General features: G+C 55.9%; 1 protein-coding gene across 1 annotated transcript; it reads right to left on the bottom strand.

The window, feature by feature from the left end:
• Nucleotides 1-3171: 3171 nt before the first annotated feature.
• ARRB2 (arrestin beta 2) lies at nucleotides 3172-13967 on the bottom strand. Its single transcript, XM_031657291.1, is given in 15 exon segments — nucleotides 3172-3725; nucleotides 4030-4120; nucleotides 4198-4277; nucleotides 4371-4454; nucleotides 5248-5385; nucleotides 6031-6103; nucleotides 6369-6453; nucleotides 6692-6827; nucleotides 6954-7021; nucleotides 7430-7489; nucleotides 8098-8294; nucleotides 8515-8559; nucleotides 8673-8733; nucleotides 9684-9714; nucleotides 13707-13967. Coding segments are annotated over 15 exon segments (1266 nt in total). The 5' UTR covers nucleotides 13730-13967; the 3' UTR covers nucleotides 3172-3631.
• Nucleotides 13968-14784: the final 817 nt, after the last annotated feature.

Here is a 14784-nt window from a genome sequence, read left to right as displayed (position 1 = left end):
CTGAAATCCCAGCACTTTGGGAGGCTGAGGCGGGCGGATCACAAGGTCAGGAGATCAAGACCACAGTGAAACCCCATCTCTACTAAAAATACAAAAAATGAGCCAGGCGCGGTGGCGGGCGCCTGTAGTCCCAGCTGCTTGGGAGGCTGAGGCAGGAGAATGTCGTGAACCCGGGAGGCGGAGCTTGCAGTGAGCCGAGATCGTGCCATCGCACTCCAGCTTGGGGGACAGAGCGAGACTCCGTCTCAAAACCAAAAAAAACCCAAAAAAACCCCACAAAAATTAGCCGGGCATGGTGGCATTCACTTGTAATCACAGCTATCTGGGAGGCTGAGGCAGGAGAACGGCTTGAACCCGGGAGGTGGAGGTTGCAGTGAGCGGAGATTGCCCCAGTGGACTCCGGCCTGGGCGGCAAAATGAGACTCCATCTCAAAAAAAGATAATCAATCAATCAATAAAATAAATAAAAAGGGCAGTTTTTCAAAGTGTGTACTAATTAAAAATCGAGATTTTTGGATTCTTCTTGGGACCTTCTGACTCAGAATCTGGAAAGGTGGAGCCTGACTCTGGATTTTTACCATGGCACCCCGAGGGTTCTGATTCTCCTGAAAAAAAGTTGAGATCGGCTGGGCGCGGTGGCTCACGCCTGTAATCCCAGCACTTTGGGGGACCCAGGTGGGCGGATCAGGAGATCAGGTGTTCGAGACCAGCCTGGCCAATATGGTGAAACCTTGTCTCTACTAAAAATACAAAAATTAGCTGGTCGTGGTGGTGTGCACCTGTAGTCCCAGTCACTCGGGAAGCTGAGGCAGAAGAATTGCTTGAACCCGGGAGACGAAGGTTGCAGTGAGCCAAGATTGTGCCGTTGCACTCCAGCCTGGGTGACAAAGCGAGACACCATCTCAAAAAAAAAAGGCCGGGCGCGGTGGCTCACGCCTGTAATTCCAGCACTTTGGAAGGCCGAGATGCAGGAATCTCACGCAGGTCAGAGTTCGAAGACCAGCCTGGCCAACATGGTGAAACCCCCATCTCTACTAAAAATACAGGCCGGGTGCTGTGGCTCAAGCCTGTAATCCCAGCATTCTGGGAGGCCGAGACGCGGGCGGATCACGAGGTCAGGAGATCGGTGACCATCCTGGCTAACACGGGTGAAACCCCGCCTCTACTAAAAAATACAAAATCCAGTCAAGGAGGTGGCTGGCGCCTGTGGTCCCAGCTACTCGGGAGGCTGAGGCCGGAGAATGGCGGACCCGGGGCGATTGTAGTGAGTCGTGAGATCGGCCACCGCAACTCCAGCTCTGGCGACAGAGCCGACTCCGCCTCAAAAAAAAAAAAAAAAAAAAAAAAAAAAAATACAAAAATTAGCTGGGTGTGGTGGCGGGCGCCTGTAATCCTAGCTCCTGGGGAGACTGAGGCAGGAGAATTGCTTGAACCCAGGAGGCAGAGGTTGTAGTGAGCCAAGATCATGCCATTGCACTCCAGCCTGGGTGACACTCCAGTCTCTCAAAAAAAAAAAAAAAAAAAAAAAAAAAAAAAATTGGAGGTCCCTGGGCTTAGAGGTCAAGGAGCAGGTGCACGGGAGCAGGAGGGATGCTGGAGATGGTTTTAGAGGGGAGGGTTCTTCCGCATGAGAAAGTCCAGGGTCTGCAGGGGAGGCTGCTGCTGTGGCGGGGTAAGCAAGGTCACGGGCCTTTGGGCAGCACTTAAAGCCAGGGTAAATGGCATCAATCTACGACGCCATAAGTCTCATAACATAGACTAAAGGCCTGTGCGAGCCGCCCCCATCTGGCTCAGCAGTCAGAAGGAACGACTTTGCCTCTGGCTGTCTCTGTCCCAGTCTCTCTGGCCTCTTCAGGTTCCAGATGTTCTGTTTCCTCCTGCCTTCACACGACACTGCCATTGCCCAGAACGCTCATCCCTGCACCGTCCTCGAACTCCCCTCATCTTTCACTTCTCTGCTTAAAGGTCACTTTCTCAGGGAAATCTTCCCCAAACCCAGCCTAGCTCAGAACTCCCTGTCACGCGTTCTCCTAGCTCCGGTACTTCTCTGAAGCATAGATATTGTAGTTACGTAACCAGGGAGGCCGGGCACGGTATCTCACACCTGTAATCCCAGCACTTTGGGAGGCCGAGGCGGGTGGATCACTTGAGGTGAGGAGTTTGAGAACAGCCTGACCAACATGGCGAAACACCGTATCTACTAAAAATACAAAAATTAGCTGGGAGTCGTGGCAGGCGCCTGTAATCCCAGCTACTCGGGAGGAGAATCGCTTGAACCCGGGAGGTGGAGGTCACAGTGAGCCAAGATGGCGTCATCGCACTCCAGCCTGGGCGACAGACCGAGACTCGGTCTCAAAAAAAAAAAAAAAAAAAAAAGGGAATGAATTAAGTTTTTTTTTCCTTCTACTGCTATACTACGCCTCGTACCTTGTAGGGACTCAAATCAAGATTGTTTGTGGAATGAATGAAGGAGCTTTAGGAGGAAGGTTGGGCTACATGAGTGGAAGCAGATGATGGAGGTGAGAAATGTTTGTGGAGTGATGCTAACTCCCTCCAGGCGAGCCTGGGGCTTCGGTCAAGCCTCAGGGAGTCCCTGATGAATGTCCCAGGAGCAGCACTAGGATGTGATCCCTAGGACAGGGCCTCATGGCAGCACGACGTTCTTGCTGCCCAAGCCTCAGCTTCTGTGTTAGAATGTAGGTACCAGACTCCAGAGACGTCCTGTGGCTTTTCTGGCGAGGCCCGCGGTTGTGGCCCCACTGAGCCACAGGAGCACACTGCTTGAGCAACCATAAGGAACAGTGGAAATGAACACGACTCGGTCACAACAGGTCACAGGTGGTCATGCATGTCAGCCGCAACAGGGAACAGCCTGCCCTGGCTAGCTCCTGTGAGCGTCTGTCTGCAGGCGGGTTAGCTATTACGACCCCTATAAATGACTAAGTTTACTTTGTGGTCTTATCAAGCCTCACCCCTGAGTTTGGACTAAGTCAAGTTTTGATGTTTACCTTGGAACACAGCCACAGCACAGTCATCCCATAAGCATTTACTGAGAGCCTCTGTGTCAGGTGCCTTTTGGGTGCAGAAGAGAGACTGGGTCCTCCCCCACAAGCTAACAGAATCATGGACAAGCACAGTATACACTCTCTAAACACTACAGAGAAAACACACTCATGCTTAGTAAAAGATTTATTTTTTTCTTTATGCTCAGAAACAAAGAAACAGCCTTGTCCACAAAGGGTCTCCTTGTGAAGGAATGGGGGCAGACAGAGTGATCATGGGAGGTGTTTGTGTGAGGTTGAGTGGGAGTTTTGTCTCCCTCTTTCCCTCCTGTCACTCCTCTTTTTACTGTCCCCTTCCAGAAAATTTAGGTATGAACACAGCTTGCCACCCACTGCGGGGCTGGAGAAGCAGAGCTGCAGTCAAAAAATTAATGCCCACATTCAGCAAGAGAGGGTCCAGTGCGTATCATGGTGGGGGGTGCGGGGGAGAGTGAAGGGGTTGGTTGAAGAAGCTTCCAGGTGGAGGGGAAGGGAAGAGAGGCTGGGACAATCCCCCAGTGACAGTGGGGATCTTGGTCCTGTCTTCACCTCTTCCAACCCCATCCCCTCCCTTCTTCCCGCCCTGCTTCCTAGCAGAGTTGGTCATCATAGTCGTCATCCTTCATCCCCTTCAGCCGAAGCCGGGCAAAGTCCTCAAACACAATGTCATCATCTGTGGCATAGCTTGGTGGTGGGAAAGAGGGGTGTGAGGTGAGGGCTTCTGACTCTTTTCCTAGCCTCCCACTCCCTGCCCTCCCCCAGGCTGGGCCTCTGGGACAGAGGCGTTCGAACAGCAGTGGGACCAGAGGTATTCACAGGAAGGGACAAAGAAAAGGCAGCAAGAGGCAGCCTCACAAGGCTAAGCATCTTGATTTGACGCTGCAATCCCCTTCTCCCCCCAAAAAGCAAGGAAGAGGTATGAGGGCAGATTGGAATGTGTCAGGAATCTTTGTTCCAAGAGGGTGAAGTAGGGGAATGAGTTTCTTACTTGGTATCAAATTCAATGAGGTTGGTGTCCACAGGGACGTCTGTCTCCGGAGCGGCTGGGGGGATGGGAAGAGGGGGTGTGGGGGTGGGTGCTGGAAGGGCCAGTTTTCCTCCACTGGCCCTGCTTCAGGCCCTCCCTCTGAGGGCTTGGGGTGGGTGGTGTGCTCACCTGACTGGGGTCTGGGGAGGGGGGTGTGGTCGTGGGGCTTGGGGTGCATAAGAACAAAAGGCAGCTCCACAGAGACATCCCTGGGGAAGGGGAGAGGGATCGTGAAGAGGATGACGACATAGGACTATCGAGAGCCAGTGTGACCCCCACCCAGGACCCCCCATGACACTCACCCGCCTCGAGACACCACCAGCTTCACCTTGACCCTGTAGGACACCAGGATTCCCAGCACCTCCTTGTTGGCACCCTCCTTCACGCTGCAATTGGGGTGGTGGAGTCAGACCAGGGCCCATCACCCCGTCACCTGGCCCACCGTGGGGTTCCCATGGGGCCTCTGGGCAGGACCACAAACTCGCACAGGCCCGCGGGGCCCCAGCAGCCCGGGCGTGCGGTTACGGTACAGTGCGCACTGCACTCCCCGTGCAGAGCCTCCTGTGGTTTCTCTCCCGTAAAAGCTGACGTCCTTCTCCGCTAACAGTACTGCACCGTCTGGCTCTCCATTAGCCCCTGACCTCACCTCCTCCTCCTCTCCTGCTACTTAGCTGCCTTCCGGGCCTGTTGTATGTGGCTGTGCAGTGAGAACCCTGAACAAAGGCACCGGGGAAGGTGAAATCCAGCCCTTCGTGAAGCTGGGGACCTCCAGGGCTGCTCCTGCCCGAGGGCATGATGGCACCTCCCCATTCCTCCAACACTCCAGGCTGCCCCACCTCTGAGTCTTTGTTTTTTCTCTGCCCAGAACCCTCCTTTCCTGCTCACCCATGTTGCTTACTTCCGCTGGGTCCTTAGCCGAATTCACCTTTGCATCTCACTGCGCCCCATCCCTCCCTTCTCTGCCTGGCTTTTTCTCCTTCATACTTGTCACTAAACCTGCCGTACAGTGACCACTGATCGGATTTGTCTAGCCTCCCTCTCCTAGAATGTAAGAGTTCTTTTTGTCTCTTCTGTTCACTGTACCTCCCTGGCACCTGGGATAGGGCCTGGCACATAGTTAGCACTCAACTGACGTCAGGCCCCTGGCCTGCGGGGGACCCGCCCCAGCCCCACCCTCACATGGTGCTGGAAGCCAGGTTGGTGTCCTCGTGTTTGAGTTTCCCATCCAGGGCGAGACCCCGCTTCTCCCGGTTGTCACTGAGCAGCGGGGTGATGGTGTACACCTTACAGAACGTGGAGCTGGGAGATACCTGGTCACTGGGGGTGGGGACAAGAGAACAAGACGCTTCAGGGGGCTGGACTGGGTGAGGGGCGGCCTATCACCCCCAAGCAGCATCTCCCCTTCACCAGTCCCTTCTCTCTTTGGGCACAGGTCACAAGGGAGTAGGTTGTGGCTCAACGTGCTCAAGAAAATTAGCAGCCCAGAGGTGCCTGGTTGTAGAGGGAATACCCTTTTAAGTGAAGATGGTATTGGTCACGGGTATTCGCTTCGTAATCCCAGCACTTTGAGAGGCTATGGCGGGTGGTCAATTTGAGGTCAGGGTTCAAGATCAGCCTGGCTAACACGGTGAAACCCTTGGGTTCTTTACCAAAAATACAAAAGTACCAGCCATAAAATTTGCGATGTTTGCGCACGGTCAAACCGAGTGGCTTGCTATCGACGCCACGGCACCGCCATGAGCTGTGACCGCCCAACAACAAACGCCCATGGCGTACAGCTGTTCGTGTCCCCAGCTACTGGGAATGGAGGTGACACTTTGAACCCCAAAGGAGTTTGGAGGAGGCCACCCCACCTGTGTCACATAACCATCCCAAAAAAAATATGCCCAAACACACCTTCCCACCCCACTTCTCTCCCATCTGCCCTCCAGACTGGGAACTGTCTTCTCCCCCGATACTCACTCTTGTTCGAGTTGAGCCACAGGACACTTGTACTGGGCGGTGCTGAAGAGGCAGATGTCGGCCTACTGTCTCACTGTGGGGGGACGGGGTCAGGTAGCTCTGGATGGAGCACAAGCCACCCCCACAACACAACTCCAGACCCCGTGGCGTGGCCCCTCCATGCTCCCCCCCGGAAGCAGTAAACACCGAGGCTCCCTGTATCATTCTGGAACAACCTAAATTCTTTGAGCCCTGGTGGGTCTCCCGCCCTGGGAAATGGCCTGGGCTGAGATCACACCAGGAGCCACCTGTGCAGTAACACCCTCCCCAAAGACCCCCTTCCAAACCCCACCTCCTACCAGAGACTTTGATCTTCTTGACGGTCTTGGTGGAGTTGTTGGTGACGTGGACATTTACACTGAGGGGCTCCCCATGGTAGTACAGCTTTTGGGGGGAGGGGGTCATATGAATTGGATCTGGTTTTTACTGGTCCCATCATCAGTGTGTCCCCAAACACAACACATTGTTCTGGCCCCCTCCCATCAAACCCAAGCATACGGCAACTCTCCACATCCAGCCAAGGCAACCTCCTTTACAAATGTCATCTTGACGTGTGGCTTCGCCCCCCCTCCCCTGGGTCTAAACTGCACCGTGGCATCCGCGTCACCCTCTCACACCCCACCTCCTTGTCCAGGGAAGCCTCGAGGTGCAGGGACCGGTCAGACATGAGGAAGTGGCGTGTGGTTTCTGCTGAAGGCTGGGGGCCGGGTTTCTCTGGGGCAAACTGCACCTTTCGGATCACCAGCCGCACAGAGTTCCTGGGATGGGGGTGGGGGCAGAAGGGGGTCAATCCTCAGACACCTAGACCCCTACTCCTCCCCCACACGGGGCCTGGGCTCCTGGAAAGCCTCCTCTTACATCATAGAGGAGGTCGCGTCCCTCACCTTTTGTGGCTTTTCTCCTCTAGTGATTTAGCACAGAAGGCTCGAATCTCAAAGTCTACGCCGCAGGCCTCGGGAGGGGGAGAAAAGGCCACATCTTACCCAAGGCTCCCGCCACCATCACTCCCCTTCCTTCCTCCCCCTTCCCTCCTCTTGGGCAGGGATGCTTGCCCCATTGTGGTCTCACGACCCTGGCGACCAAGTCTTCTTCCTCTCCAAAGCCCCGAACTTGGCAGAGGCTTGGTCATGGTAGTGCAAGGGGCAAGGGGAGTCCCCATCCCCAGATCCATGCAGGTCCAGAGAGCAGGAGGCAGGGTCACGCGTGCACCACCATACACACCCCACTTCCATGGAGACACTGGCCTACCCTCGGCCCCACCCTGGCATCTCGACAGTTCACCCTCTGGCTCAGCTGTGCCTCCAGGCTCCTGCTGGCCCCTGTCCTGCCCTGGGAGCCCTCAGAGCTGTTCCTCCCATACCTTCCCTGTGTCCTCTGGTCCTGGCTGCAGTGTGACAGAGCATGGAAGATTCTGGGGTATCTGTGGCAGAGGAAAGAGAAGACTTCAGTCCTTCCAGAAAGCCCCCAGATCTTCCTCCAAATCTCAACTTGCGAGGCTGGAGAGGTCGGGCGCGGTGGCTCACGCCTGTAATCCCAGCACTTGGGAAGGCCGAGGTGGGCGGATCACCTGAGGTCAGGGGTTCTAGACCAGCCTGACCAACATGGCGAAACCCTATCTCTACCAAAAATACAAAATGAGTCGTGTGTGGTGGCGCACGCCTGTAATTCCAGCTACTCAGGAGGCTGAGGCATAAGAATCGCTTGAACCCAGGAGGCAGAGCTTGCAATGAGCCAAGATTGTGCCACTGCACTCCAGCCTGGGCGACAGAGTGAGACTTTGTCTCAAAAAAAAAAAGAAAAAGAGGCTGGAGAAAGGACTCCTGGGGATGAGAAAGGAGGAAGGAAGGGACCCAGAGAGAAGGCAGATAATCAAGGGCTTCCTGAATGCATGGGGACCCTGAAGGGAGGTGGATCTAGGGTCCCTGCCTCACTGTTTCTTCCAGATCTGCCCATAGCGGTGCCTTACCCCCACCCCAGACACAGTCCCAGCCCAGCCCCCTGGCCCTCAGAGGGCAGGGGCATCCTCACGGTGAAGAAGAAGGGGTGTGCATGCTGGCCAAGCTTCCTCAGCAGCCGGTCCTGCAGGCGGGTGGCGGGCCGGGGCGGGTTGGGCACCGGGGGGAAGGCCTGGTAGGTGGCGATGAACAGGTCTTTACGGAAGGACAAGCCCAGCACATCCAGGTCTTCACGGCCATAGCGGAAGGCGCAGGTGAGGGTCACAAACACTGGCAAGGGAGGGTAAGATGTGTGATCAAGAGTCCCGCTTCCCCAGTCCCCCAGCACCTAGCAGCCGCTGCTCCGCCCTCAGCAGCATAAGACTTGCCTGAACCCTACTCCTGGCTTCCACCTCCAGCCTCCATCTCTCTGGGGTGCCCTTCCAAGGCCAGCCCATTTCACTTCCCTAGTCCCCACTTCCCCCGAGCCCCCTGGACTTGGGGCCAGTACCTTTGCGGTCCTTCAGGTAGTCAGGGTCCACAAGCACCACGCCATCTAGGAGGGGGACACACCAGCTCACTTCCGGAAAGAGCCGCCGCCCCCTTTCCTGGGCCCGGGAACTTCTTCCCCTCTTGGGGAACGAGCTGCTCCTTTCTGAGAACACTTACCTACAGGGTCCACCTTGTCCAGGTGATCTACGAAGTCCCGCTTGCCCAAGTACACGGTGAGCTGAGGATGTCAAGGGGTCACAGGGGAGATTGGGGAGGATGGTGACAGGGCATCGGAGCCCTCAAAACTGGCTGCCCTGCCCGGGGATCTCCAGGCTGGGCTATCAGGAAGGAGTTTCTCCAGCTTTCCTCCCAACAGTGTTGGAAAGTGAGGGTGGCGGTGTTTCTCAGACTAGTGGACCTTAACGCTTTTTAGCTGCTCCCTAATCTCTGCACACCTCTGCCCACCAGCCCGGGGTGTGTGTGTGTGTGTGTTTGTGTGTCAGCCCAACCAGTCAGGTGTGTGTCTGTGTGTGTGTGTTTGGCCTCAGCCCACCCAGTCAGGTGTGCATGTGAACATGTATGTGCATGTGTGTCTGTGTGTGTATGTGTCTGCATCCTCAGGGAGGACTCAGCCCAACCAGCGAGGTGTGTTTGTGTGTGTCTGTGTGTGTGTGCATTTGCATCCTCAACCAGCCAGAGGGGTGTGTGTGTGTGTGTATTTGTGTCTGTGTGTGTCCGTGTGTCTATGTGTGTGTGTCTTTGGATCCTCAGGGAGAACTCAGTCCTACTAGCCAGCTAGAGAGCAGCTGCCACCCTCACGAGGTCCCCTCAAGGGGCTCTAGGATCAATAGGCCATAGCCTGGGTGGGGGCTGTTAACTTTTCCCAGCCCCACGCACCTTGGGTTGGGCCCTAGGAGGGCTGCAGGCACATGGCTTGCTTCTGGCCACCTCCTCTGTGATCTGCTTGGGGACCCGGGCCTGCCCCACCCAGCCTGTGGCTGGCTCAGGCTGAGCAGCCTCTGCGGCAAGGGGCTTCAGGAGGGAAGGAAGTCGGCTCTTAGCTGTCACAGGAAGTGGGGAGCTAGGGGTTGGGGATCATCTTTGGGCAGGTTGGGGATCGTCTAGGGGAAGGCTGGGCTTTGCTGGGGCCCAGGGAGGGTTGAAAGGGTAAGTGCTGTGGAGACTCACCTTGCAGTTAGGGCTCGACTTCTTGAAGACCCTAACAAAACAGAAAGGGAAACCCCACTGCCTCCCTCAGACTCAGCAGGGACCCCACGCCAGGACCCTCTCCCTCCCAGGCCTCCTGCCTGAGGCTGCAGGGCTTTGCCCAGCTCTGCCCCTTTCCCCTTCTTCCCGGAAGGTCCTTCCTATTTCTAACATGGCGGCAAGGGGAAATGCCCCTTCTCTTGTCCACCCTCCTTCGTCCCCGTCCCTCCCTAGTAATGGCCACTGGTTGCCCTAGGAACCACCCAGGCTCTTCCCAGAGGACCAGAATGGGCAGGTTGCCGCAGTATCTGGGTAAGACCTAACCATCTTTCCATCTGGTCTACAGCTCTGACCGCTGGAGGACAGAGGAGAGCAATGACCCTGGCCTTTGGCCCTAGATGGTTTCTACCATAGGCCCTACCCAAGTGTGACTCTACTCGACTCACCTCCAATGTCCCCAACTCCGACCTCAACAGCTTAAAAGCCTATTTGAACCCCCAGCCTTTAGGAAGCTGACCCAGCCCAGACTCTGGTCACTCCTTGTTTTGGGTTCCTGTTACACCTTGTTGATGTTTTACTTGTGGTGTGGTAGCACACACAGACAGTTAGCTGCCTCCCTCCTCAGACTGTGAGCCTCGGAGGCCTGATTCATTTACGCATCTCCAGCACAGTGCCACCCAGATCATGAAGATGCTAATGCTGCTAACATTCAGAGTGACTTCTCCATGCCCAGCACCGTTCCACGTGTTTCAAATGTGTCATCTCTTGTAATACTCTGTTGTTTGAGATGGAGTCTCACTCTGTTGCCCAGGCTGGAGTGCAGTGGTGCAATCTCGGCTCACTGCAACCTCCGCTTCCCAGGTTTAAGTGATTCTCCTGCTTCAGCCTCCCAAGCAGCTGGGATTACAGGCGTGAGCCACCACGCCCAGGTATGTTTTGTATTTTTTTTTTTTTTTTTTCAAGACGGAGTCTCGCTCTATCGCCAAGGCTGGAGTGCAGTGGCATGCTGTCAGCTCACTGCAACCTCCACCTCCTGGGTTCAAGCGATTCTCATGCCTCAGCCTCCTGAGTAGGTGGGATTAGAGGTGCCTGCCATCATGTCTGGATAATTTTTTATTTTTTTGAGATGGAGTCTTCCTCTGTCGCCCAGGCTGGAGTGCAGTGGCGCAATTTTGGCTCACTGCAACCTCTGCCTCCCAGGTTCATGCCATTCTCCTGCCTCAGCCTCCCGAGTAGCTGGGACTACAGGTGCCCACCACCACGCCCAGCTAATTTTTTGTATTTTTAGTAGAGACGGGGTTTCACCGTGTTAGCCAGGACGGTCTTGATCTCCTGACCTCGTGATCCGCCTGTCTCGGCCTCCCAAAGTGCTGGGATTACAGGTGTGAGCCACTGTGCCTGGCTGCTAATTTTTATATTTTTAGTATAGATGGGGTTTCCCTATGTTGGCCAGGCTGATCTCGAACTCCTGACCTCAAGTGATCCGCCCGCCTCAGCCTCCCAAAGGGCTGGGATTACGGGCTTGAGCCACTGCGTCTGGCCTGTATTTTGTAGTTTTTTAGTAGAGACAAGGTTTCCCCAAGTTGGCCAGGCTGATCTCCAACTCCTGACCTCAGGTGATACACCCGCCTCAGCCTCCCAAAGTGCTGGGATTACAGGCGTGAGCCACCACGCCCGGCCTTAGGTTGCAGTGAGCCAAGATTGCGTCACTGCACTCCAGCCTGGGTGACAGAGCAAGACTCCATCTCAAAAAAATAAAAAATAAAAAATAAAATAAAATAAAATAAAACTACCCAGTGATGGAGGTCCTAATGTCTCTATTTTCCAGGTGAGGAAACTGAGGCAGAGAGAGGTTAAGTGTTTTAAGGTCACAGAGAGAGTAAATGGTGGGAATTAATAGAAACCAAGGCCGTCTGGCTCCGAGTCCATCCTCTCAATCAATATTACACTATCCATCTCTGTAGTTGGCATCAATAGTTTGTTCAATTGAAGGGTATTCGCTTTCCAGTTGCTGAAACAATTTAAGCCTGGACTCCACCCATTGCTGGGAGGGTAAGGAAGTGTTTGGCAATCCCAGTGATCTGGCCAATTGTGAGCCTATTCTTTGAAGCATCACCTTACTCCTTCCAATCCACTCTGCCTCAGCAGTGATCCCTGGAAAGGATCCTCAGATAGACAGCAGAACGTGAAATCCTGCCAACTAGCCCATCCCTCCTCCAACTCTACCACCCCATTCCCAGAGGATCCCAATGGGCAGGCTGCCGCAGTATCTGGGTAAGACCTAACCATCTTTCCATCTGGTCTACAGCTCTGACAGCTGGAGCATATAGGAGAGCAATGACTCTGGCCTTTGGCCCTAAATGGTTTCTACCATAGGCCCAGTTTCTGCTACAACTTCACTTGTCCCTTCTTCCCAGAAAGCCAAGCTGTCCAAAGATTATAAGGTAAAGGGTATGGAGGCCCCCAGGTATTCCTAACCAATAAAAGAGAATAAACATCGATACGGTGGCAGCTAGAATAAACATCCTATCTTTTGTCCCAACTTGGGGGCTGAGTGCTGTGGCATCATCCAGGCTCTCCCTCCCCTTTGCTTCTGGTTTTCCTCTCTGTCCCAGGGTGTCCTCCCATTAGGAGCCCTGGCACAGGGCTGTGACAGCCACAGTCAGTGGGCCAACTGGAGTGTGGCTCTGGGGCAACTGCCCTGGAGCAGCTGCAAGGCACCTGCCCTTTGGATCCTAACCCAGCCACCTCCTGCCAGGCTGAGGAGGAGCAGCGTGCAGATACTAGGCTGGCCAAGGAGGCAGAGTGTGGGGATGACCAGGGAGGTGCCCAATGGGGGCAGGGGAAGCTGAAGCAGATGTCCTTTCACACTTCCTGCTATTCTCTCCATTTCCTGTGGCCCAGAATTTGATGGAGGTGAGGGAAATTGGGTCAAGTCAGCAGTCCCCTTTGGTCCATCTGTCCCACTCCTTGAACCACATAACGGAAATCAGGGGCCTCCCACAAGTCAGCAACTTCCCCTTTCTCTGGGATGTTTAAACCCTAATCCAGGACACCGATCATCTCTCTGATGATCTCTTTCTGATACTCATCTACTTGACGCTCAGAAACCTGGGTTCTCCTACTCTATAGGTTGGAAGTGGGGTCGATATGATGCTTTGCAGAGCAAGCCAGAGGTCAGGACCAATTCCCTATTCCCGATCCCCTCTGGGTTGAGGCCTGCAGCCCCAACCTTTCTGTCTTTTGCTCCTGCTCCCCTGGGACTCAGGCATTCACCCCTTACCCCTTGGGGGTGTTGAGTCACAACAGGAAGTGGATTTTGCTAGAGACCAAAAAAGAGAACTCGGGGTATCAGTGGAAGGAAAGAGCCTCGATTGCACAGAAAACATCCGGGGAGTGGACGCGCGCCCAGCGTGAATACTGCCTTCCCCACCCCCAGGGAGAGGGATCCGATCTAGTTTCAGGAAGGGTCGGGCTCTCCCAAGATGAAGCTGTTGCTCCTGGCAACCCAGGGGAAGGTAGAAGTTTGGATGAGGAGCCACCCGGCCCTCGGGACAGGTGTGGGCAGCGCGACTACCTGGGGGATATTGGACAGGAGGCTTTGCATTGGCTTGGCACGAGTCTGGAGGGGATCCCCCTCCCAGCATCCAGCCTCCCCGCACACGACCCCTCGGGGTCAGCCACCTGCTCCTCCCTCCGTCCCTGCATCGCAGCCTGCCCAGACTCCTGGGCACGGGAGAGCCCAGTAGTCTGGCCCCACATCCCTGAGAGAACCCCGACACCGGTTTTTCTGATCCCCCTCCGGCCTCGCTTTCTGCAGGGGCCCGGCATTTCCCCCCAACCTCATTATCCTCGAGGACCTGCGCGTGCGGCCCCGGATGGCTGTCCCTAGGGACCCAGGCGTCCGGCCCCCAGATCCTCTCCGCTGCGTCCTCGTCTGGGACCGTCCCAGCCCCCGCCCCGAGCCGCCGCCCATGCCCCGCCGCGTGGCCCCACCTCCCTTACCTGGTCCCGGGTTTCTCCCCCATGGTGCGCGCGCCCGCCGCCCGCTCGGTTCGCGGCTCGCTCGCAGCCTCCTCGCCCGCTGCCAAGATCCCTGCTCCTCCCCGCGCCAATGCGCACGCGCGCCCTCCGCGCTCTCGCCTCTTCCCCCTCCCTCCCGGCCCGGCTCTGGTCTGGGGGAACCGGGGCCAGATGCGTCAGCCGGATCGCGCGCACCGCGGCGCTGCCCGCCCTCTCCTAGCAGACACGCGGGGCCATTGGCTCCGCCCCCAGCCCTTCGCGCTCCGTCCCAGCCGGGGAGCCCTCCCCCGCGCGCGGGGCCCGCTCCCGCTCTTCCCGCCCATCTGCCCGCCCCGCCGCAACCCCTTGAAACCGATTGGGCCCCCCTAAACCAAGGCGCCCGCCTTCCAGGGGATCTAAGTCTTTCGATTGGCCCTCGGCATCCAGAACCTTTAGGGGTCTCCTCCCCTTTGTTTGCTTTCTCAGTGGCGGTGGGGGCGACCGGACTGTTGGGGGCGGTGGAATGAGCTGAAGCGCCGTCTGGGAAGGAGGATGGTGGGGGGGAACACGTGGGTGAGCAGTTCAATTGCGTGATACTTGCTTCAGTGCGCGCCGCTCACCTGCTCCACGCGGAGCGTGCCGCCTTCTGTGGCCAGCCCTCCCGCTTCTTCACCGCAGCGTGTCAGCTCCTCCTGGTGTCTACATTTGATCTTCGCAGGGTTCCCTTTTCCAATGTCTCTGACTATCCATCTCCTTCACCCACCCATCCCAGCTAACATCCACTCACTCACTCGCTCGCATCCATCGGTCCATCTATCGACCCACACATCCGTGCCTATTTTATGCTATTTACTATGCCAATCGATGGGGACACATATGAATTACCATGGCCCCTGACTTCCTAGAATAGTTGAGGAGACACATACACAGGTATTACCCAGGAATGCTATTACAGAGGTCTGAGTCAGAAGACACAGCCACTAACAGCGCTCGGCCCGGGCGGGGGTGGAGCGGAGAACATATGAGGACAGTCTTTCTGAAAGATGTGCATAAGTTTTTTTTCGTTTTATTTTTTTTGAGA

Source organism: Papio anubis, chromosome 17 (assembly GCF_008728515.1).
Source record: "Papio anubis isolate 15944 chromosome 17, Panubis1.0, whole genome shotgun sequence".
In the NCBI taxonomy this organism is placed as follows: Eukaryota; Metazoa; Chordata; class Mammalia; order Primates; family Cercopithecidae; genus Papio; species Papio anubis.
This window is presented reverse-complemented; position numbering and strand designations above follow the sequence as displayed.